Raw genomic sequence first — 25951 nt, forward strand, 5'->3', positions numbered from 1 at the left:
CAAAAATTGCAAACCCGTGTGTACTTCGTTTTATCTTGTAAAATACATGCGTGACTACAGTAGGTTCCATTCCCTCTAAATTAAAATTTGATTTACGAAATGGTTTTAGAATCAGAATAGATTTGGGATAGGTTATATCTTCCTGGAACCCTCCGTAAGAGGGCGGAACTCACTATAGCCACACATGTACTTTCCAAGATAAAACGAAATTCATATAGGTCTGCTACTTTTCACGCAAAACAAGGTTTACCCTACACCAAATTTTAGGGTTAAATAAAAAAATAGGTTTACGTTAGGTTATACCCGCTAAACATGTAACTTTCTGGTAACGTCACATTTCGACTGTAATTAAGCAAATTTGAAATGTTTACATGTAACGGTAATAAAAGGTTCCGTAAACGTCTGAAATTAACGTTTTATTAGTGTCAGTTCGTAGAACGTACCAGAAACGTTGCTTTTCCGCATTTAATTTGTCAATTCGGAACGTCACAAATGAAATATTTTGTAAAGTTCAAGTAACATTTCATATGAAACGTTTTCTTTGCGACTTTATAAACGTTGCTTCAATGCTAGCATTTACTATGTTTCTAAAACATTCATTTCGCTACGTACTTTAAACGTTTCATTCAAAACGTAAACTTTGAAAAACATTTCATTTCGCATTAACGTTATAAATGCGACATTATTAAAAGATTTAATTTTGCAGCCTCGTAAAGTCAACTCGCAATTTATCGTTGATAAATGGTCATAACTTTTTAACAAATTGCAATTTTGCAACAAATAAGTCTCAAAATATTACTCCTATTATTATAATTGTTTGATTGCGACCACTGGCGGCCTCCGCGTATCAGAAAGTAAAGGACATACTGATGAACGCGGCAAATGTCGCGCGCTACAAGCGGTTGCCACTCACCGTTTTGCTTTCTTGTTTCGCGCGTTATGATTGGTCGCTTGAGTTGCGACAAGGCGCGTGTATCGAGCAGTCGGGGGGACTTACTGCGTAGTGTGCAAACGTGTTGTGTTACAATCTTCTCGTATAATTAATTGTGTGCCGGTTGGTTTGTGCATTAATAAAGTTTTCAAGTATATAATAGCGTTTTCGACGTGATCGAATTCAAAACCTGGCTAACCTGGGTTGGATTCGGTCGTCAAAAACGCAATAATTCTGACATTATATTGCCCTCCCGCAAGGACGCTTCCTGCATAATTAACGCCCGGATAAGCGTATATTTCTTACAAAAAAGATCTATGACATCGCACACTCAGACTCCTGTTGCTGAGGGGAATCAGCATCAGCTACATAAGGTAAGTAACAAACTTATTTATAACCTATACTAACCTAAAAAATAATTAATATTTAACGTTTTAGAAAACTTATTGTTCCAAGTGCACACTCGCGCGAGCGAATTAGTAGAAAAAAATATGAGAAAAATAAATAAATGTTTTGTGTCCAAAAGACATATGCGTCGAATAGTCAGAAAAGAATTAGAATTACTGAAAAGAATTACTTCATTGAAGAATGATGAAGATGGAAAAAAACAACTGGTAATAGTATATACACTACCCGTCAATGATTCGCCCCCCTAGGAAATAGAGACGGCGCTATAGATTTTTTATAGTTTATCTATAGCGTCGTCTTTATTTCCTAGCAGGAATGGGAACGAATCATTGACGGATAGTGTACATTCCCCACTTACTTATTTATACAATTAAAATATAATTGCATCCTATATTCAATTAGACATGTAAATTAAAAAAGATTGAAAAAATGTAAATAGCTTGTATGATGTCGATACTCAGAGAATTGTGCGGCCGAAAATACTTTTAACATAATTGAATATTTTAACTTAATTTTACTGTACATATATACTGATATATGTACAGTAAAATTATTTACAATTTTCTATTACATATTAATCTCTCGAAAGTATGTATATTGAAATATGTAATGTTTCGACATTATTCATATATGAAAAATGTAATATGTCGTTATAATTGTAATAATTATATGCTTCAGGAAACATTTTTCTATTTGCTTGGAGGAGACTCACCTCAGGATCAAATAAAACATAGCTTGGAAAAAATGTTTTCCAATAAATTGGCTATGAAATGTTCATGGAAAGGCCAGAAAGGAAACTTTGCCATAAATTCACTTCTGCTAATAGATATCATAAAAAGTAAGACTTTCTGCATTGACCTAACTTGAAACAAAATTATATAAATCAATTTATTAAACTTTAATTTTTTCTTGCGTTTTATAGAGGCTGCTCGAAAGCATTATCCGATGTTAACGGATAGACAATTTTTAAATCATGTTTCCGCCTGGTTTAAATATGCCAAAACACGTCATGATAGAGAGCAGGTACTTTTTTCATTCTACTTAAATGAATTACTATTTTTATACAGCTGAATTGATTTTGTGTCTTTTTTCTTGTCTTAGGCAAAAGCACTTAGAAATCAGATCGGATAATTCAGTTTTAAAGAAATGTACATGAACTCATATATGGCGTTCAGCCGATCCTGCAAATGCACTAATAGTGCAATATTAAAATAATAATATTTATGTTATAAATATTAGAAATATTTTAAAAATACATGTTATAAATATATAATATATCTTATATAATTGATGTTTTGTATTTTTTTAATTTTATCACAAAATATTGTTGTATGTATATGAAAATAAATGTAATTAATATGCGAATAATTTTTGTTTTTCACTGATCGTATTATTACGCATGTAACGAATGTATAAAGCCTAGTCTACAATGAGTCATTAATCGTTAATTTGCAAATGCCATCTCTTATGCACTCGAGTGTCCTAAGTCGTAAGTCATAAGAGATGGCATTTGCAAATTAACGATTAATGACTCATTGTAGATTGTGCCTTATACATTCGTTACAAAAACGTTGCAAATTAACCATAAAGCGGAAAATAAATTCCTGGAACGTTGTATAAACATTGTTTTTGGAATGAAAGTTTGTAACGTTTCCCTAACGTTTCATGCAAGTTTTACAAACGGCGCAAAAAACGTTGTAAATGCGACGTCGCACATATAAGGTTTTTCAAACGCCTAAAACACGTTGCAAGTTCGACGTCGCATATGTAAGGTAATTGAATCGGGACATTTCTGGTTCCTGAAATGTTACCAAAAGGTTAATACAACCAAACGTAAAACGTCGCACGGCTATATTGCAATGTTACAAAAACGTTTTTGCAACAGAATATTGTTTAGCGGGTAGCTTCCGAAAGAGTAGAGCCTCCCATAGGGGGAGGGGGGAGGGGGGAACTCACTGTATTCACGCATGTGTATATTTCATCCTAACTCTTAAAATGTACATAATATCTAAAAATTGCACAGAATTCGTAAAACTTTTTTGTTAATAACTTTTTAATAAATGATGACAGCTGAAACTTTTTGAATGTCACTCAGAATAGTGACATTGATAATATATGTCATTGGGGCTGGGTGTCCTTTAGCACATTTACCCTAAATTGCTTGATTTTTCAAAAAGAGGCAAAGAGCTACAAGAGCAGAATTTGTCTGCTCTTGCCCTCTCCCCTTTCTACCCCAGCTACGCCTTTGAGCTGTCGGCTAAATGTGCAAGCGAAGCAATTGGCAATCGGGAATTTAGGCAAACGAACCCTCTCCAAAAAACATTAAAAACATATTTTAAAAATAGGATAACAACAAATTTTCTTTTATTACTACATTTACAAAAATCGCTAGAAATAATTACTTAAAAATTTTCTTAATAATGTTGTGCCGGACGCGGCACGGGGTGTGGGATAGCCGGGTGTCTCAACCAAACCTTTGGGCCGTTTCGTCTACAACTTTTTCTTATGTTATTTATAAAATCCTTTTATACAAATAGATTCTCTTATCCTATTTTAGTCCGGTTTCTTTCAAGTTAGTCGCCTTCTCTTCTTAACGTCGTCCTTTCCTGAATCGCTTCGTTCTTAGATTTAGAGCGTTTAACAATTTCTTCGGGTGATTCGTCGCACAGTATAGCGGTTAGCCTCAGTTTCACACTACTTATCGATCAATTTTCAATTAACGACTGTCCGCCACGGATTCGCGGTGGACGGCTTTTATTCCCTCGATTTTGGGAGTGTTTTGGAGGAGATCGCCTAGCGACATGATTATGTATGGTCATGGAAGTTTTTCGTGGCGTCCAAAGTCCAAGTGCAAGCGAAGGAGGTTCAAAGTCGAGTCCCTTCATTAGCGTTTTCGCGTTTCCGGCGAACGTTCTTGCGCGTGGTTCGCTGAGGTAGCGGTTTTGCGCGGTTCACGAACGTTCTATTAATATTATCAGTGAAATAAAATAATAAGTTATAGTCTCTCGGACTATAACAATAAATTTAAAAATTATGTAATAAATACATATAAAATATAAACAAAATATATGTATACATGTCTAAAATAAAATGTTAGAAAATAAATTTTATGAAAGAAATATTCATAAAATAATTAATGTTTATTGCAAAAAATTTTTTTTCTTTGCATAAAAGCCTTTATCTTTCTCTCTTCAACAATGCATAATTTTCATGTAACATCAAAAATATGAAAATATATATATTTTAAAATATAACAAAAATGTGTTTTAAAACATTTATAATAGATCTTTTCTCTTTTTAACTTCCCAAGAAGATTAAGGGAAAAACACATAAAAGAAGATTCATCCTTAATAATCTTGATCTTACATTGTCACAGTTATCACCCTGTGTAATCTTCAAAAGATTTTAGATATCGTTCATTAATTATGCAAAAGTTATTAACAAATACGTTTTATGCAAAGAATCTAACGTAAACTGACAATGAAAAATACAATATTAAACACATTTTATGTAAGTATCATTATCTATTTATTGATAAAGAAAAAATATCTCAAGCTTGGATCCGAAATCTAAATGTCTAAAAATGGTTTCTGGGCTTCTTTCGAATATAGCAAAAACAATAGTGACTTTCATTTTTGCTAAAGCTTATTCCTTAATATCGAAAGTCACGTAGAAAATATAAATGCAGGAAAGTAAAAAAATATAAAAGTTTAATATGTTATTGCATTACACAATAATTAATATGTTATTGCATTACACAATAATTAATAATAATCTTGATAATAATTCTTGGAAAATAGTTAAGCGTGAAGAAAAGCAAAAACAACAAAACTGTAAAATTCGATATTTATTACCAAATAATCAAAAAATATTTAAGCGTATGTTTTTAATATTAGATACAATTCTATTTTATAAATCAGAAACATAGCATCTAAGCAATCTTTTAAACATTTCATTTTCTACATAGGAATGCTAAGATTCTCAGGAGATATCTTAATGTGTTTGAATGCAATATTGTCTCTGAATTACAATTCTTTAAAGAGATCTAAAAGGAGGGCGTAGACTTCAGAACATCCCGAATTGAAAAAGATTTATATACACGCGAATACCTCTACCGGCATTTATTTGATCAGCGAATGACTTTTCAGGGATCCTCCGTGGCAATTGGCTTTGCATCCATTAAGTGAGATCCCAACATCGCTCTGGAGTTACATATCACTGTGTTAAAAAGCAACATTAGATGTGAGGTCTGGATAGCTCAGTGGTCTAGAGCAGTTGCCCGGAAAGCGAAAGACTCAGGTTCGATTCCCGATCCAGCCACTTGCGCCTCACATATTTTTCTAGTCTGAATATTGTTTTCTAGCAATTATTTATTAGGCTGGAAAATATGTGAATGCTCTCTCCACAGGATATGCGTCAATGCCGTTGCTATGGATGGATTCTGTCGCTCGTTGACCAAATGGGCGTAAAGACATATCCGACCTCCTCACATACATCCCTACCTTTCTCTAGAAAAAAAATATATAGCCCTAATACCTACTACAATTTATAATACTTTGTATACAAAGTATTACAATATATGGGTAAACCTTCGGAAAATACACCTATATGAAATAATGAATAAGAATACCCAATTCCTACGTATTTTTACCTCCTGAACACGAATATGAAACTTAAAAATGACTCGGACTCGCAAGTCCAAAAAAATCAATAAACCTTTGGAAAACATACTTATATGAAATAGTGGGTAAGAATATCCAATTCTTACATATTTTTACTCCCGAATGCTGCCAACCTACGGTTAGCAAAAGAGTAGGGAGGGAGTATGCGTTTCACCGAGCTCGGTATTTTTCTCGATAACAATAACATAGTTTGGTGTTATCTTTTGCACATTAATTTTTTATTAACCAAAGATGATTTAAAACATATAATTATCACTCTTTATTTTATTAATAAAAATCGGAAAAACTATTATTTCGTCTATACGTTATCTCATTGGCTGGGAGCGGACCTAAGAAGCAAAAATGAATTCACTAATAAGATTCATTCTAAGCATCCGTATAGGGAAATATAGTTGGAGACATCTCGAAGTGGCGGCAATAATAATTGACATAACATGTCAAATTATTATTGTTATAAGTGAAAATAAATGTTGTGAAAAATTGTAAAATTGAAAAAACGGATAATATGGATAATATGGATGTATCTAAAGAAAATGTTCCTAAACAAGTAAACTTATTTCTCTTTCTGTTATTAATAATATTTTTGTTTGAAGCAAAGTCACAATAATAATAAATAATATAATATAATATAATGAGAGAAAATAGTTTTCTGCATATAATTATGATTATATGATATTTCTACAATAATTCTTGGCTACGCAACAAATATACAGGGTGTATCAGAGCGACCGTATCAGGCTAGTATTTCGAAAAATACGCATTTACTTGAAAAATGTTCCGAACAAAAGTTGTAGGACTTTAAGGGGCGCATTACATAGCATGGTTAGTGTGACCTTGGATAGTGTTGTTAAGGACACGGAAAAATCAATTAAAAGTTTTTAAATGGAAACCCCTATTTTTGATTATATATTCTTATAGCTGATCTCGAGAGCTTTCCAAAACACTATAATAAAGTACCTTTTCATTAAGTACTTTTTGAGTTATAAGGCTTGAAATAATTTCTTAATTTTACATAAACCGTAAAATATCTTGTGAAATATTCATTTTTCGATTATCTTACCTTAATACTTTTATGTACAAAATAATGAGAGGAATCAATTGGTGTAAAAAACACATAGTTGTTTTAAAAAAAAATATGTAATTGTTAATTGCAAATTACATATTTTTTTCTTAAAAACAACTATGTTTTTTCTTTACATCAATTGATTTCTCTCATTATTTTGTACATAAAAATATCAAGGTAAGATAATCGAAAAATGAATGGTTTATTAGATATTTTATGGTTTATGTAAAATTAAGAAATTATTTCAAGCCTTATAACTCAAAAAGTACTTAATAAAAAGGTACTTTATTATAGTGTAGGTACTTTATTATAGTGTTTTGAAAAGCTCTCGAGGTCAGCTATAAGAATATATAATCAAAAATAGGGGTTTCCATTTAAAAACTTAATTGATTTTTCCGTGTCCTTAACAACACTATCCAAGGTCACACTAACCATGCTATGTAATGCGCCCCTTAAAGTCCTACAACTTTTGTTCGGAACATTTTTCAAGTAAATGCGTATTTTTCGAAATACCAGCCTGATACGGTCGCTCTGATACACCCTGTATAAACTTCTATGATTGCAGAAATACTATATAATCATAATTATGTGGAAGATTTTTTCTCACATTATGTTATATTATTGTTGTATTATTTATTAATAATAATTGTATTATTTATTAATAATAATGTTTGTTTGCAGCATAGTTATAATAAAAAATAATACAACAATAACATAATATGAGAAAGAATCTTTTGCGTAGCCACATAATTATGATTATATAGTATTTCTGTAATCATAGAAGTTTATATATTTGTTACATAGCCAAGAATCATTGTAGAAATGTAATATAATATCACAAATGTATGTGTACACACACGCGCGCGCACGCGGAGAGTACAAGAGGGCTTGATCAAATAAGCGTAAAGACACGTCCGACTTCTCCCCCATACATTCCTATCTTTCTCTGGAAGCCTACCGCAGCCCTATATTAAGGTCCATCCGCCACTGCTACTTGGGACAGTGGGGATTTTAGTATATACTAGAGCAGACCTGGCCTACGAACTACAGCTCGTGCTTCCCCGCTTCCCCTTCCACTGGCGCGAAACGCATGCACGCATTGTACATGCTACTATCATAGGTGACTTGAGAGGCCTGAAAGGAAAGACGGCAAGAGGTATCCGCAAGAAAAGGGGGCATGTTCCTCTTCTCGTACTCCGTAGGCGCCCTCAAGGCCAGGTTTGTACTAGAGAGATCTTGGGGTGATGTGGTCACTCTACGGCGTTGTGCTCGTCGGTGCCGTTTCATACGGAAAGCCAGTCGGAAGTCAGCATGCACGCGAATACCTCCACCGGCACTTTGACGAGCGACTTTTTAGAGATCCTACATAGCAGTCGACATTGCATCCATCGAATGAGATACCAACATCGCTCTGGAGTCGCATATCACTGTGTTAAAAAGCAGCATTAGGTATGAGGTCTGGATAGCTCCAGTGGTCTAGAGCAGTTGCCCGGAAAGCGAAAGACTCGGGTTCGATTCCCGATCCAGCCACTTGCGCCTCACATATTTTTCTGGTCTGCAAATATTGTTTTCTAGCAATTATTCATTAGGCTGAAAAATGTGTGAATGCTCTCTCCACAGGATATACGTCAATGCCACGGATGGATCCTGTCACTCGTTGATTAAATGCGCGTAAAGACCTTCGTCGCCCTCCCGCAATCATCCCGCCGGTAAGGGACGCATTGCGAAGAGTTCAATTACAATGGATATATGCTGTATAACGTCCGTATACTTTTTTACAATAAATTTTTTTTTTTAATTAATTCTTTAAGAAATAACAAACGTAATCAATATATTGATTACTAGCTGACAAGTATATCATCGTGGGGAGTTATTGATTAATAATGTCGTGAGAACTATTGATTAATTATTAAATTTCAGCGTAGACAAGAATCACCTCCCATTTAAAAATTCCTAAGAAACAAGGGTAGAACCCAGCTCGGAGATTCTTGCCATTTAGTATAAATAAGAGGGAAATTTGTTGGATAGCTCAGAAGAATGAATAGTAGTTGTGATTATAACTAGATCTTTCGCAATTTGTTACATTATAAATTCCAGAAATTATTTTTAAAATAATTTGGAAGTTTAAAATTAATCCTTTTTAATTTGATATTAATCTTTTAATTCTCGGAAGTTGAATCAAGTTTAAAATCTGACTAATTGTCGCTCCCAAAGAGTGTGGCAACAACTTTAATTGTCGCCGTCAAAGAAAGTTAAATAGTCAAATTTTAAATCATTAATAAAATTTCCATATTAAATGCCCAAAAAGGGTTGCCGTCGTGTTCAATTAAAAAGGGTTAATTATCAAATTAAGCAAGCCTTATTAACCGAACAAAATCCTCTTCCTTTGTTCCTTAAACGGTTTAAACTAATAAATAAATCTAAACTAAATTACGGAAAATTAATTAAAATTGATTTTGAAATTAAATATCGGTTTAAACTAATAAATGAACCTGAACTAAGTTACGGAAAATTAATTAAAATTGACTTTGAAATTAAATATCTGAATTATAAATTAATTAAGAAAACTGATCCATGGCGCAAAGTATATAAAATCCGGTATTTATATGGCCCAGAGTAAAACCTAAAAGAAAGCACAAACGAAGTCAGTCCCTGGGTAAATTTCTTAAATGATTTGACCCAAAAATAACCCTAATCGAAAAACGTGACATAATTTTGGTGACAGCGGTGGAATGTAAAAAAAGTTTGTGCTAAATAAAATATAAATAATGAACAGTGAAGTGAAAGTGAATGAAAAGAAAAAATATCTGGGAAAGAAATCCAATAGGGCGATTAGATCGCACTTCTCCACCAGAACCAGAGGAATCATCAAACAGAATGGAAGGTGCAGCAGAGGAGACTAACTTGAATCAATTGAGGAGGATCGTTTAGGAACAACAGCGGAACAATATCAACAACAACAGCAACAACAACAATAACAGCATCAAAATCCAAGAATGAGTTTAATAACTGAAGAAACACTAGGTAATTTATTACATTTTTCAATAAGAGACGCATTAGAAGCGGTGTTTATAACGCACCCTTGCACCTCCCTAATCATGCCCAGTCGATGACCGCTGGAAGCTGCCGCGCGGCAGAACACCCGCCGGGCAAGGACAGGGCGCTTTGCGCCACATTTTTAAATTTTGTCAAATGGCGTTAGTTTAAGTGCCGTTAAAAAACGAAGCGCGCCGACGACGGCCGACGAATCCCGAACAAACGGGCTAAGTCCCCCCCGCGCCCGGCGCCGCCTCGCTTCACAAAACGCCGATTTTTCAATCCGCTCGGTGGGGGAAACCACGAGGTACGCCGGCGCCAACTAATTAGGCCGGTATAAAAAAGCCTGTCAAGACGATCAAGACACCTTTTTCCTCCCAGTTTCTCAACACGAGCAATCGCCAAGAGCTAAGCAAGGAAACCTAAAAAGCGCTCTAGGCTAAGGAGACAAAGCGGTGGGGTGTGCCCCGTCACAATGAGTTCCTCGAATCTCACTAGCCGAACGCATCCTATATTACGGGCGTGCATCGAATTGAGGAGTACCCCGATTTATCCGGGAGTTCTCGGACACGCACATACCCCACACTCCATCCTTATCCGGTCGATACGAAAGGAGGTAGAGAGGAGAGCTGCCCCCGGCGGGACGTTTCCGCCAACGCCGACTGATCCCGAAATTCCCATCGAATTATCCGTTCTGAAAAACTAACGCGAATTTCTACGAAGGCGAAAACAATATAAAGAAAAACCGTCAACACACGCTCCGACACGTCACGCGGTCATTGCCCGTACCGCAAGATAATATGGAGCGATCAAATTATTTCCGCTAAATTCGCGAACGCGCACTCCGACGGCAATCAAAGTTGCACTATCGGGTGCACGTCCCTCCCGCACCTCGATTACTGTAAATTATACGATTACGCCGCATATATCCGCCAAGCAGAACCACGACTACCGCAACGCGAAATCGAGAGGTGCATTCAATCGAGCTAGGCACCGACTATTTACGGCGAGTTTTTGCGCCCGGCGTCATACGTTTTTCTAATAGTTCTTGTGTCCGCGCCGACAGCGATTCTATTCCGCCAAACACATACAACTTCATACATTCGCGCACACATACACACTCACACATACTCTTGTATTTTTTTTTTGTAAATTTTTAAATAAACTCTTATCAAAATTTAAAACCACGCACGTTTTGATTCACGCTTGCCTAAAACGTTCCTTGGAACTCACGACTGCATTTATCCGCGGCACGAGCAAAAAAAACGCCCGTTACATGTTAAATTTTAATGGCAAAAATATTCCTTTCGTATATTTTGTTGAAGGTTGTGAGGAAGCATTCAGCATGGTTGCGACACAAGATACTAATCTAGTACGAGCGATAAGAAATAAATTAAAAGGTGACGCACATAAATCAATTATCGGGAAAACTTTTGCTAATATGCAGGGATTAGTAGAATTTTTAAGAACTAAATATGGTCCTAAAGAAATAGTTTGAGGCCCAAGGACGATTAGCTTATATCTGAAAAAAGATCAAAAAGTAGCCGCATACACAAATCGAATTCAAAAATTAGGAAAACGAATATTGGAAGTGCATAAAAGAGAAACCGGACAGATAAGCGAAGAATTTAGGCAATTAATCGATAAACATTTAAAAACGAGTTTCTTACGTGGATTAAATAAAGAAATAATTGTTAAGTTTTTTTTAATCTCGCACTTTTATTTTTCTTTGTAATCGATAAATGAATCGAAGTCGAGCGAATTTTGATCGATACAAGCGGTAGCACATGGAGCTACAAGATGGTAGAGTTTTTTAGTTTTACAGATGTATTTTACTAAAAATAAAAAATTTCTTTTTAACAAGTCTAAGTACGTAATGCGTCTCGGAGTTAAACTTTAATATTAATAATAATAATATCAAAGGAAAGAACATTCAAAGAAATGGAAAGTCGCACAATTGACAGTGAGAAAGAATTAGAAACTGTAAATATGACAAGACGAGTAGTACTTGCGGAAAATGTGCCAACAGGAAAGAAAACAGTACATCACATTAAGGGAGAAATAATAACTTGTCAATATTGTCATAAAAAAGGACATACAGCTGATTGGTATCGATTAATAAATAGATTTCAGGGAAATAAAAATCAAAATTATTCACAGAATAATACAGACTCATTGAATAAAAATAATAATAATAATAATAATTGTAATCAAGCATCAACCTCAAATACACAACCAAATCAAAGTAATACAAATATTAAGTGCCGATATTGTAAAAAATTTGGCCATAGCACTGAAGAATGCAGAAAGAGAATATATAATAATAATCTTCGACAAAATTCAACACAGAGGAACGGACAGACTTCCAAGAAAAAAAGGGATTCCGGGAAATACAAGCACATGCCCCACACAAATAATTTCTGTGGAAACGGAATAAAGTACAGAAAAGTAAATATAGTTCATATAGAAGACGTACCCAGAATAAAATTAAATAGTTTAAATTTTAAAAGTAATTTAAAAGTTTTAGTACACAGCGGATCAGGACCAAATATAATTTTAAAAAACTCTCATATACTAGATACTTTAGTAAAATGAAATACTGAAACTGAGTGGAATCACGACGTATTATGTGACCACCAGGGCTGGCACAGATAAACATTCTAGGATGTCCAGTTGGTTTTCATTTAGTTGATGAATATTTCCCAATATCATAAAACGGTATTCTGAGATTAGACTTTTTTAAACAATTTCAAGTAAATGTTAATTATCAACAAAATTGTTTAGAATGGGAAAATATTAAAATACCTTTCGAGCCGAAAGAAAATTTAGAAGAAACGTTAATACTTGGTAGAAGCATTTCTCAGATGCATATAAATATTGCTAATCCAGAACTCGAAGAGGGATAGGTACCGCGATTGAAGGAATAGAAAGAATAGAAGGAATATATTTAGGAGATGCTTTAGTAACTGTTCGAAACAGAAAAGCATACTTACAAGTAGTCAACACGAACGAAGATGATCACGAAGTATACATACCTACTATTAAAATATATAATTTTGAAATTGAACAAGATCAAACTCGTAATCAAAATACAAACTCAAATGCAAACTCAAATTCAAGCTCAGACTCAAACTCAAATTCAAACTCAGACTCAAACTCAAATCCAAACTCAAGTCCAAACTCAAATCCAAGCATCAATTCCAATTCAAATCTAAGTTCCAATAAAAATCTTAATACAAATTCTAATAAAAATTTAAATTTCAATACAAACACAAAATCAAATTTGAATCTAAATCATAATGATTTCAATTGATTCATTCCAAATACAAACTCAAATATGAATTCAAAAATAAATCCTGAATTAAATCAAAACTCTAATACAAATGCAAATTCAAATTTAAAATCAAAATCTATTAATTATTAAGAAAATTCAATTTTTACTATCAGAACAAGAGAAATTACAGAAATAAAATCAATAAATTCAGACTTAAATGAAAATAATCAAGTTGATCGAAAAAATAAAATAATTAATTAATGCTTTAAGATTAGAACATTTAAATAAAGAAGAAAAAGACTTATATTGAAAAATTAATAGAGAAAAGCAATGATTGTTTTCATTTGGCCGGAGAAAGACTAGATAACACAAACAGTGTTATCTAGTCTTTCATACAATACAACATCGAATAATTACAACGGATGAAACGCCTATACATACACGTCAATATCGATTTCCAGTAATACATAAAGAAGAGATAAATAAACAAGTAAATGAATTATTAGATCAGAATTATTAAACCGTCAAAATCTCCCTTATAATACACCCATATAGAAATACTATATAATCATAATTATGTGAAAAAATCTTCCACATAATTATTATTATATAGTATTTCTGCAATCATAGAAGTTTATATATTTGCTGCGTAGCCAAAAATGATTGTAAAAATATCATAATTATATGGCATAATCATAATTATATGGCTACACAGAAGATTATACTCTCTCATATTATGTTATATTACATTATTTATTATTATGACTATGCTGCAAATAAAAATAATTATTATTAATAAATAATACAATAATAATATAAAAAAGATTAATGATAATTTAATGATAAAGGTGTAATATAAAAGATTAATGAAAAAGGTATAATATAAACTCAAGTAGCAAGATGACGTCTAAAGACGTCTTAAAGGCGACTGTGACGTCATGAAGACGTTATTAAGACGTCATTTGACGTCATTCTGCTACTAGGGAAATAAAAAAAAGTTAATAATATAAGGATCAATTGAAAAATTGTAATCGACCAAACTAGCCAAAAAATTAAGTTTATTAATACGACGTTTCGACCATGTAGTTGATCCTTATCAAGTATACACTAGAAAAGATTTATAAATAACTAAATTAACGGTTTGAATACATAGTAACGCACAGAGAATTAAAGTGTGAAAAGATTTTTACCGATGTAATAATAATCAGAAGGCAAACATTAATGGTGAACATGTAAAACACGTAATCACGTAATACAAAAAACGTTATTTAACTAAATTCAAATTTGAGAGAAGCTGATGCGTCCATCTGAGACTTCGTCAATAAACTAAACAAAACAGGAAGAAAGGCGATACTAAGTGACCTTAATAATTTTGTCGTAAATATTATTTAAACTATCTGTGTCTGTCTGTAAGTTGATTAGATTTTTAGATCTCTTGATAAAGAACATTTCAGCTATCTCTCTTTTACGAACGTACTTTTCATTGTGCAAGATATTCGGTTTCGACCAATCGAAATCGTGTCCAGATTCCAATCTATGTTTGCTAATAGCGGAGTGATTAGACTCATGTAACTTTACATTGTTACAATGTTCTTTCACTCGGGTCCGCAAATGTCTTTTTGTTTGCCCAATGTATGATAAATTGCAATCCCTACAGTTTAATTTGTATACAACACTTGTCTTGTCATTATTGTGTAAGGTGTCTTTACCATCTAATTAAGTTATTTAATTTTTTTGTTACTTTGTAGACGACGTTGAAACCACTGTTTCGTAGAAGACGGTAGAGATCTTGACTCGTATTCTCTACGTATGGTATAGTGATAAAATGAGTTTTATCTGGATGAGTAGAATTGGTGTCATCGGTGTCATTGCAGTCACGATTGTTTAAAAAATTGATTCTTTTTCGAATGTGTCTATGAATAATGTGTTCAGGAAAACAATAATTAACTAACGTATCATATATTAACTTAATATTCTCTTGTTTAAAGCAGTCGTCAGATAGTAAAATGGCATGGTCAACTAAATTATAAATCGTATTAATTTTATATTTTAACGGGTGATTCGAGTAAAAATTAATATATCTCCCGAATCATGTGGGTTTCCTAAACCAATTGGTGATAAGTTTTGTTCCCAACCGAATGATTTTAACATTGAGAAAACTAATCGAAGAATCAATTTCTTTCTCGTACGTGAATCTTAAACGTTTGTGGTAGTTATTAAAAATGGTTAAAATATCGTCAATTTTTGTGCGTGGTACAATTGTAAAAACGTCGTCTACATATCTGTAATACATGGGAACTGTAAAGTTCAGTGTTAAGACATTGTGTCTCCAAATCGTCCATCACCATATCTGCCAAGATAGGTGACAGTGGAGAGCCCATGGATGTGCCGAAGATCTGTTCGTAGAAACGTCCGTTAAAAGAGAAGCAAGTTGAATCCAAAATCAAGTCAATTGCAAATAAGAATTGAGATAAATTAAATTTAGTATTTTTTGCAATGTCGTTCCAGCGTTTTTTAATGGCGTTTTCAACTAACTCCCTTGGAACGTTTGTAAATAACGAAGTCACATCCAAAGAAATCATGATGTTGTCTTCATTAATGACTGTGTTCTTTATGTTTTGAGCAAAGGACCAACTATCTTTAATAAATGAATTTGGTTTCTTTATAGATTTATACAGAATGTTGTGGATGTAACTCGAAACGTTGTACACAGGGCTTCCCAAAGCAGATACAATGATTCTCAATAGAAAACCGTCTTTGTGGATCTTCGGCAGACCGTAGCATCGCGGTAAATTACCGTTCGTACAATTTGGATTGATGCAAAAGTTCGTCCCGTTTTTGGCTACTTTTTAGCGTCAACCATTGGTTAAACAATGAAGCAACTACTTACTTCATTGTTCAACCAATGATTGACGCTACTTTTTAGCGTCAATGAAATTGCGCCTTAAGCGTACTTGTGAGTTCGACGCCTGCGCACTATGATTACACTCATATGTCTGCTCAGCTGTAGTTACGTGCTGCTGGCGTATGCAGTCTGGCAACAGCGTGCGAGAGCTAAGACGTTTTAAATCTTGTGTTCGCGTAGTAAATTAACAGTGAAAATGAAGTATACTCCGCAGGAATATACGGATATGATTGTGACATACGGACTAGCGGGAGATAATACTTATCGTGCGCCCGCAGTTTATATAGAATCATTTCCCGGGCGTGTACGAAAATCAAGTGGCCGTACAATTTTACGTAATTTGTGCAATAATTATGTGAAACTGGGTGTCGTGCATAATATCGGGATAACCGATCTAGCAGTGTGCCTTCGTGTACGAGATGAAGAAAGGATTCTTGAAGCATTTTATCGACGTATCATTATCAATGTGTACAATACATTTTATCGAGGGATTTCAACCACGGATCAATTTTTGTAAAGATACTGTCACCATCAATTTTTTATATTTAAGACACATTCAGCGTATAGTAATGGCATTTTGAATAATTTTCAAATTGAGAGTGGAATAGGCCTATGGGAAAACCATTATAAAAAAAGCGCATTATGCTATTTACTGCAAGGTGGTGTGAAAATGATAGCGCATCATTTTCTCGCCACTAAAAGGACGGGTCATTTTTCGGCGCGGTATTGCGATATATCGCAAACCACCATCATGTCTCGGAGAGCGACTCGCCCACCGCTTCGCCGCGCTCGTAGTATCAGATTACAGTGGGACAACTCCCATCGCCGCGCGCTTCTACTCACGCTTGGCCGATCTTCTTTATTTAATTTTTCATTAATTATTGCGACAATCACAAAACAATACAGGTCATTCCTTTTTAATTTGAGCCAATCTACTTCCTTATTTCGTTAAGGTCGAAAATTGACGGACATCCTGTATATGAGTAGTAATTATTATTATTTCAATTTATTCTTATTTAAATTGACTCTTTTCACATAAGATAATTTTTAGCATAAGATAATTTACAAAGGCTTAAGATTTTAAAGTTAAATAATACTAAAAAAATTACTTTGTTACATTGTAATTATTATTAATTCTATATTTCACAAGAGTAGTCGGAGAGACGCCACGATAAATTTAAAAACATGCACGCACACATAGACACATTCATGTATTCATGTCGAACACACGTAGTGCGGAGTCTCCCGATTGCTCTTGTAAAATATAGAATTAATAATAATTACAATGTAACAAAGTAATTTGTTAGTATTACTTAACTTTAAAATGTTAAGCCTTTGTAAATTATATTACGCTAAATATGTGAAAAGAATCAATTCAAATAAGAATAAATTGAAATAATAATAATTACTTCTCATATACAGGGTGGGCCATTTTAAGCGATCCACTCAAATATTTCGGAAAATAATGACAATTATGTGTTTTTTTTACACCAATTGATTTCTCTCATTATTTTGTACATAAAAGTATTAAAGCAAGATAATCGAAAAATGAATATTTTACTAGATATTTTACGGTTTATACAAAATTAAGAAATGATTTCAAGCCTCATAACTCGAAAAGTACTCAATAAAGAAATACTTTATTATAGTGTTTTGGAAAGCTCTCGAGATAAGTTACACGAATATGTAATAAAAAATAGGGAGTTCCATTTAAGAAATTGAAGGTTACCTTTACGTCATCTTCAAATGACTCTCCAAGATCAAATCATTGCCACTATCTGATGGCCCCCTTCAAGCCATACAACTTTTATCTGAAACATTTTTTTGATTTTTCATTATTTTCCGAAATATTTGAGTGGATCACTTAAAATGGCCCACCCTGTATATGCATAATTTTTTAAATGTAGTATTTAATAATAGTTTGAAGTTAATTGTATTAATATTTACAAATAGATATTATTTCAAACTTTTTGAAGCTTATATTTTTCTATTTTTTATTTTTTACTTTTTATTAACTATTTGGTTCTTATTTTTTTATTATTATTTATTATTTTCATATATTTATTTATTATATATGATTTTTTTATCATTATTAAAATGTACTTTTGTTGGCAGCAGTTGGGAGTTTTTTCTTAAAAACATTTTTTTATTTATTATTAATGTTGTACTTTTTGTTGGCAGCAATTGGGAGTTTTTTTTTTAATTAACATTCTTTTTAAACATTTTTTTTACTTTCTTATTTACTTTTTATTTTATTATTTTATATTATTAACTTTTTTTATTTTATATTATACTTTTTTCATTAATTTTTTTGTTCTTATTTTTGTTTACTCATTTAATTTCAGGTATTACTAAAGCTTTATACAACTTAATTTAGGATATTTTACTGTTATTTAAAATGATCTGAGAACAAAAAGATTAATTTATTTTTTGTTTCGTTACTATTAAAGAGAATACTAATTTCTTAGTTTACTTATGTTTCTTAGTTTACTTATGTTATCGTACTTGAGACATGATATTAAAAATCATTATTTATATTAATTAGAGCATTAATAAATATACATTATTTTTTTACCACGAGCTAACAGATATTTTTACAGCACCTTCACAATAGTTTTACGGAAATTTATATCGACAGAAAAGACAAGACTTGTGCGCGATACCAGATTGATCATTTTGATACACGGAGGAAGAGCAAAAAGAATATTATGGACCAATAGATGGAATACGTCTTGAAAATTAACTCGAAAATTATAAGGAGCTTATGGACTGCCTATGCCTGGAAAAACTGGAAGGCATCGAAATAATTTATATAGAAAAGACATATCCAAAAAAACGCCTTTATGAAGATTGTCATATAGGATTAAATTAACTCCGCAGCATTTAGATTTGGAAAAAATATGTAATTTGCAATTAACAATTACATATTTTTTTTAAAAAACAACCATGTTTTTTCTTTACACCAATTAATTCCTCTCATTATTTTGTACATAAAAGTATTAAGGTAAAATAATCGAAAAATGAATATTTTACTAGATATTTTGGATGGTTTATGTAAAATTAAGATATTATTTTAATATCTCCTTATAACTCGAAAAGTACTCAATGAAGAAATATTTTATTACAGTTTTTTGGAAAGTTTTTGAAATAAGCTATAAGAATAAGTAATAAAATTGAGAGTTCCATTAAAAAAAGGTAACCTTCACATGACCTTCAAACGACTTTTCAAGGTCAAACCAATGATACTACCTTATGGCCCCCTTCAAGCTATATAACTTTTGTCTGAAACATTTTTTTCTAATTCTAAGTAATATCGAGATATTTGATTGACAAAAATAAAATAGGACACCCTATACAGTGTCCATTTTAAGTGTTCACCCCAAATATCTCTCTCATTTTTTATTTTAGAGAAAAATGGTTCCGACATGTTTTGTATGGTTTCGAGGGGGCGATAAGATGGTATCATTGATTTGACCTTGAAGAGTCATTTGAAGGTCTCGTGAAGGTTACCTCAATTTTTTTAAATGGCACCCCTTATTTTTTATTACATATTCTTGTAGCTGACCTCGAGAGCTTTCCAAAATACTATAATAAAATATTTTCTCGTTGAGTATTTTTCGAGTTATGAGACATGCTTGGCAGCGTCGATGGAGTGATTGGCGTACAATTTCAAAGATGCCAGAATTTCTCGCACACGTACAGCAGCAACAGATATTCGAACGACGAGGTCCTCAACAGAATCAACCGGATTCTCAAAACGAGGGTCTTCAGATGTCTTCATAAGAAGTACATTGCTATAAAAAAGCACTTGTCAACGACACTGTAAGTAAACAATTTATCTTTTCTTTCTTGTCTTTTCTTTCATGTCTATTTCTTGTGTGTGTGCCTCAACGTGTCACTTGCGCCCATACATTCCTATACAAAAAATGATTGTTAGAGTGTGCTCTATCATCCCTTAAAATTTGTACCATGAGTTCTGAATAACCCTACATATACAGGGTGTTTCAAACCACTCGTACCACCCGTACCACCCTTTTAAAAACTAGAGAAGTGGTTATTTCAAAAAAGTAAAAACATTTTCTTTATAAATCGGGTGCGCTCCATCAAATGGTGATTTATTCAACTTCTAGTTCCGGCCGGAAATAGGCGATTCAGACCGGAAGTGCAATTTCTTTACACCAGAACCCCCTATTTTTCATTGCATATTCTTGTAGCTTACCTCGAGAGCTTTCCAAAACACTATAATAAATTATTTTTCCATGAAGTACTTTTCGAATTATGAGGCTTGGAATCATTTCTTAATTTTACATAAACCATAAAATATCTAGTAAAATATTCATTTTTTTATTATCTTACATTAATATTTTTATGTAGAAAATAATGAGAGGAATCAATTGGTATAAAGAAAACAGACAGTTGTTTTTAAGAAAAAATATGTAATTGTTAATTGCAAATTACATATTTTTTCTTCAGAATAATTATGTGTTTTTCTTACACCAATTGATTCCTCTCATTATTTTGTACATAAAAGTATTAAGATAATCGAAAAATGAATATTTTACTAGATATTTTATGGTTTATGTAAAATTGAAAAATTATTTCAAGCCTCATAACTCGAAAAGTACTCAATGAAAAAATACTTTATTATAGTGTTTTGGAAAGCTCTCGACATAAGCTATAAGAATATGCAATAAAAAATAGATGGTTCCATTTAAGAAATTAAAGGTGTCCTTGACCTGACCTTAACGATGCCATCCAAGGTCAAACTAATGACACTATCTTATGTTCCCCTCAAAACCATACAATTTTTGTCGAAAATGTTTTTCTCTAAAATGCTTAGTTTTTGAAAGAAAGGGGGTGTACGGGTGGTCTAGAACACCCTGTATATATATATATATATATATATATATATATATATATATATTTATTTATTTATATTTATATTTATATTTATAATTATATATTGTGTATATGTATAATTTACACAGAATATTTTCTACGTAACACATTGTAATGCTGTTTTCGCGCTTATTACGCGTACGATTGTTACGGCGCCGCGCGACAGCGAGTATGACGCACAATACGAGAAAGAAAACGTAAAAATGTAATACCTTCGCACGTACATGTACACTAACATATACACGCCAAATGGAAGCGAAGGATGGTACGAACAGCGTTCCGATTAGGGATTCCGTGCGCGCGCATGTGCGGCTCTACATATACGCGGCTGTGAAATTACATTGTAACATTGAACTATAAAACTAACTGGCACGAGCGCTGCCTTTATTATTGCCCGGTGACCGAGCCGAGAGAGACAGTATTTATTTGGTATTTCCGTCTTTTTTTTCATGTATTACCTTAGCTAAAAATATATGTCTGCGCATTAAAGTTGTGTACAGAATTGTTTCACTAAAAATTTAGTAGAATAAAACATTATTATTTTATTTCATTTATTGTCGTCATTATATTTCCTTAAATAATCCATTTCAATACAATAATATTTTTTATATATTCATTATTCAAACATATACTGACTAAGGTATGGGCACAGATAGTACGTCATGAAACTATAGGAGAAATATACTATAGCATGTTAGTGTAACAGAGAAAGCGATTTCAAATAGCAATGGCCTTCGTCGTACATGCAGGTTCGGCTCGTAACAAAGGAGCGCTCATTCCAATTAGTTCTATAGTTCAATGCATTGTAATCCCACAGTCGCGCAAGCGCAGAGCCGCACATGTGCGCCCACGGAATCCCTAATCGGAACACTGGATACGAGATTGTCTCTCCTTGACACACAAATCGATTATAGCGCTGCGATATCGAGCAATCTACAGGTCTATTTTACTCTTGAGCCTCGATCTCACACATACATATGAATAAAAATTTTAGTCACCAAAATATTTTTTACTAAGCTTCTAAACTCATTTCTGAAAATTCACTGATTCTCCTTTATGCAATTCCCACTATGAAGTGATCTTATTTCGTACGTACGAATTGCAAAATTTTTATATTAAGTAAATATTGATGCGATCTGACGCCGAAAATCCGATTAAAACTCGAATTGTTTAATTTTTTTGACGCCGAAGAATCCGATTAAAACTCGAATTGTTTAATTTTTTTTTTCATCTTTAACATATACTCGGAAACTTCGTGGTTAATTGCTATTTGCACTTTAATCATGAAAAAGGATTTATTATTCCATTAAATCAATAAAAAAGTTTCGGTCTGTAAAAAAATAATCATTTTAGTTGATAAAACAGGACAGTCCAGCATCCTCTTAAAATTGTTCTCATTTAAAAAGTAATGTCCAGGCGCAATTTTGCCAGAAGAAAAGTTGTTTGTTTTGACATGAATCACGCTGTACATTTCGTGCGCGCGAATTCTGAAACACTGTATATTAATTTAGAGTTTTCCTGATTTTTCCACAATTTTTCAATTTTGAAATATTCTGCAAATATATCGAAAGATATTTATAAAATAAAGATCAATATATAAGATCTCCTTAGAGACGCACTTTCGTAAAAATAGAAAATAATCTACCCAATCAGTCAAATCTGTTCTAACAAATTTTTATCAAATATCTAAATTGATGTCAAAAGCTGCAGATTATATGATGTTCTATCAGATAATTAATAGAATACTAACAGAAACATTATAAAACCTGCTGACATAATTCGATGGCAAGTCGATGGCAGTAGCAGAAACTGAGCAAGATTTGCACAGAATTATTATAGCAGATTCTAAATAGCATAAATCGAACAGGATCTGCACAACGTAATTTGCTGTCAAATTTGCGGCAAGAATTAAGTAGGACCTGCGCAATGCAATTTGATATCAAATTGACAAAAATCGAATAGAGTTTGCGAGTGTGATCTGATGACAAATTGGCAACAAACTCTACATATATTTGATTTGACAGTTTTTTACTTACTGCAATGTATGATGTACTTTTTCGCAATCAAAGGACCCCGCGGAATCCTTATGGAAAATGGCTTTCGGTCAAATGTTTCGAAACTTTGCAAAAAGATAATTCTCAGCATGTAGATTAAAAGTGTCCATCGACATAAAGTTCTAAAAATTCGAGATTTTCAGCTACAGCCATCCAAAGTGGTAGATTTTTGAAGGAGTTTGAACCAATAAGATTGATTTTTGGGCCAGAGCTTCGCACTTTTTTGATTGCATATTATAGTTGCGTCGAGAGATAGAGCTTTCCAAAACATCCTATGAAAAGCATTTACATTGAGGAAAGTGAAAGTCCTCAAAGAAAGAAGTCCTCAAAGAAATGTTTAAGAAACATAGGCATGAGAATTATCAAGACTATCTGACTTATGATTTTTTGTGTTAAGTAGATTGCCTTAATTGTGTGTGTGTGTGTGTGTGTGTGTGTGTGTGTGTGTGCGCGTGCGCGCGTGCGTGCGTGTGTGTGCGCGTGTGAGTGTGTATGTGTGTGACAGATCTACTACTTTGGATGGCTGTAGCTGAAAATTTTTAGAGCTTCATGCCTAGGGACATTTTTAATCTACATGTTGAGAACTATCTTTTTGCAAAGTTTCGAAACATTTGACCGAAATTTTCCATAAGGATTCCGCGGAGTCCTTTATATCAGAAACAAATATAAAATCTGCAAGTTACGGCAATTAATAATAGATTAAAAGATTTTAAAAACATAATAACTATTTCTATTATTTTAATATCTAATGACTGATACAAATATAACACGAGATTCAGAATATTAAGCTGATTAAAATCAATTGGATAAATGGAAAATTACCCCGTTTATTGCTTATTTGAAACATATAAAGCAAGATTTTAATTCTCTAAATAATCTTCTAAATAAATTATATCTTGAGTTTTATAAATTAAATTTAATTATTTTCACCATTTACTTTATTATTAATTTAATTAAATTAAACTCTACTCGTTTTTCTTATGTGAAATATAACATATGTTACATTATATGTCATATTTATTTGAAAAAAATTATAATTAATTGATAATTCATTGATAATACTTATATATCTGTAATATTCAATTTTATTGCACTTATATAATACTAATATAAGTGCCCAGATAGCCAAATCTGTTATAATAGATTTTTGTCAAACACCCATTACAAATTTTAAAAGTAGAAAGACTACAGTTTGCATAAGGGAATTGATATGTTCGATCATATTGCCAGCATGTCAGCAGACATACAACAAAATCTGTTCACATAACTGGACAACAGATCGTCAATAGAAACCGAGCAGAACTTGTTGATATAATTGACGGAACATTGATGTCAGAAACCGAGCAGGATCTGTGCGGCGCAATTTTGACAGCAAATTGATAACAAAAATCGAGCAGGATCTGCACACACAATCTCTGATAGCAGATTGACAGCAGAAATGGAACAGGGTTTATATGATTCGATAGTTCCTTCATTTATCGCTACGTGAGCTGTACTTTCTCGTAATCTAATTTCTGTCAGAAATATATATAAAGTCGCGAATATGAATAAGACTAAAAACATAATAATTGTATAGAATTAAGGATCAAAATCGATAGACACACGAACTTTGAAGATTGCGCACGCGTAAAGTAAAGTAGGGAGAATCTTTCGAGTGGGGATTAAAATAAAGGGGAGCGACGAAAGCTTGAGCAAGCAGCTGTAATCTTGCATCTAAGAGTAGGAGTTCAAGTGAGTTTTCGTAGCGTGAATCAGAAATCGAGCGAGCGAGAAATTTGTGAGTCTCGTGACAGGAAAGGGGGTCCTCGAATTGTACTAAAATTAATTATTAAAACTACAGTCCACTTAAATTACTAAAATCTGAGTCTCATAAATTGAACCGATCAGTTCCATCTCCTCACAGAACTGCATCACAACAGTAATTATCATTTTTAATTTCTATCACTTCAATTTCTGATATCTGATACAAACAGATGAGATTCAGAATATTAAACTGATTGGAATCAATATAAATAGATAAATAAATGAAAAATTATTCATGTACTGCCTATTTGAGGCATAAAGCAAGAATTTAATTCTAAATAAATTACATCTCCAGTTTTACAAGTTATATTTACTTTTATCATTTACTTTATTATTAATTTAATTGAATTGAGTTATTCCTTCGCTATATGAGATATAACTACGATATAATATATATTACATTAACATATATTACGATATAATATATGACATATGTCATTTTAGAAAAAAAATTGTAATTAACTTGCCGATAATATTCTTATTTAGCACCTGTAATAATCAATTGTGTTGCATTTATATAACATTAATAAAAGTAAGCGCAAATCTTGTGCAGTTTCTGCTGTCAATTTGCCATCAGGTTGCATGCGCAGATTCTGCTCGGTTTCTGCTGATAATCTAACATCAAATTGTACGCGCAGATCCTGCTCGGTTTTTGCCGACAGGTTATGTTTTACAGACTCTATCTCCAAAACAAAAGCTTAATGCGGTCACAGATGGCTACAGTTCTGGTGTGGGATTCTGATCGAATTTGCCAATCTGTTGCCAACCTGCTAACATTTTGCTTACTGGGTGTATCTACTGACATTGAATCAATTAAAAATTTTCATAAATAATTATTACATATGTTATTATTTTAAATGATAAAGAGTTGTAGGTCTCGATTCCTTCTGCCAATT

The 25951-nt window shown here is 32.7% G+C and overlaps 2 protein-coding genes across 11 annotated transcripts in view; one reads left to right on the forward strand and one right to left on the reverse strand.

The window, feature by feature from the left end:
• Positions 1 to 25951, reverse strand: part of LOC105248882 (cysteine protease ATG4B) — a 274541-nt gene that overhangs the window by 121357 nt on the left and 127233 nt on the right. The window lies entirely within an intron of this gene.
• Positions 974 to 2560, forward strand: LOC112639694. Its single transcript, XM_025414556.1, has 6 exons — positions 974 to 1054; positions 1192 to 1305; positions 1370 to 1545; positions 2018 to 2177; positions 2262 to 2362; positions 2441 to 2560. The coding sequence occupies exons 3-6, from the start codon at positions 1423 to 1425 to the stop codon at positions 2468 to 2470; spliced, it is 414 nt and encodes a 137-aa protein (XP_025270341.1). The 5' UTR covers positions 974 to 1054; positions 1192 to 1305; positions 1370 to 1422; the 3' UTR covers positions 2471 to 2560.

This window comes from Camponotus floridanus, unplaced genomic scaffold (genome assembly GCF_003227725.1).
Source record: "Camponotus floridanus strain SB8 unplaced genomic scaffold, Cflo_v7.5 scaffold83, whole genome shotgun sequence".
Taxonomy (NCBI): Eukaryota; Metazoa; Arthropoda; class Insecta; order Hymenoptera; family Formicidae; genus Camponotus; species Camponotus floridanus.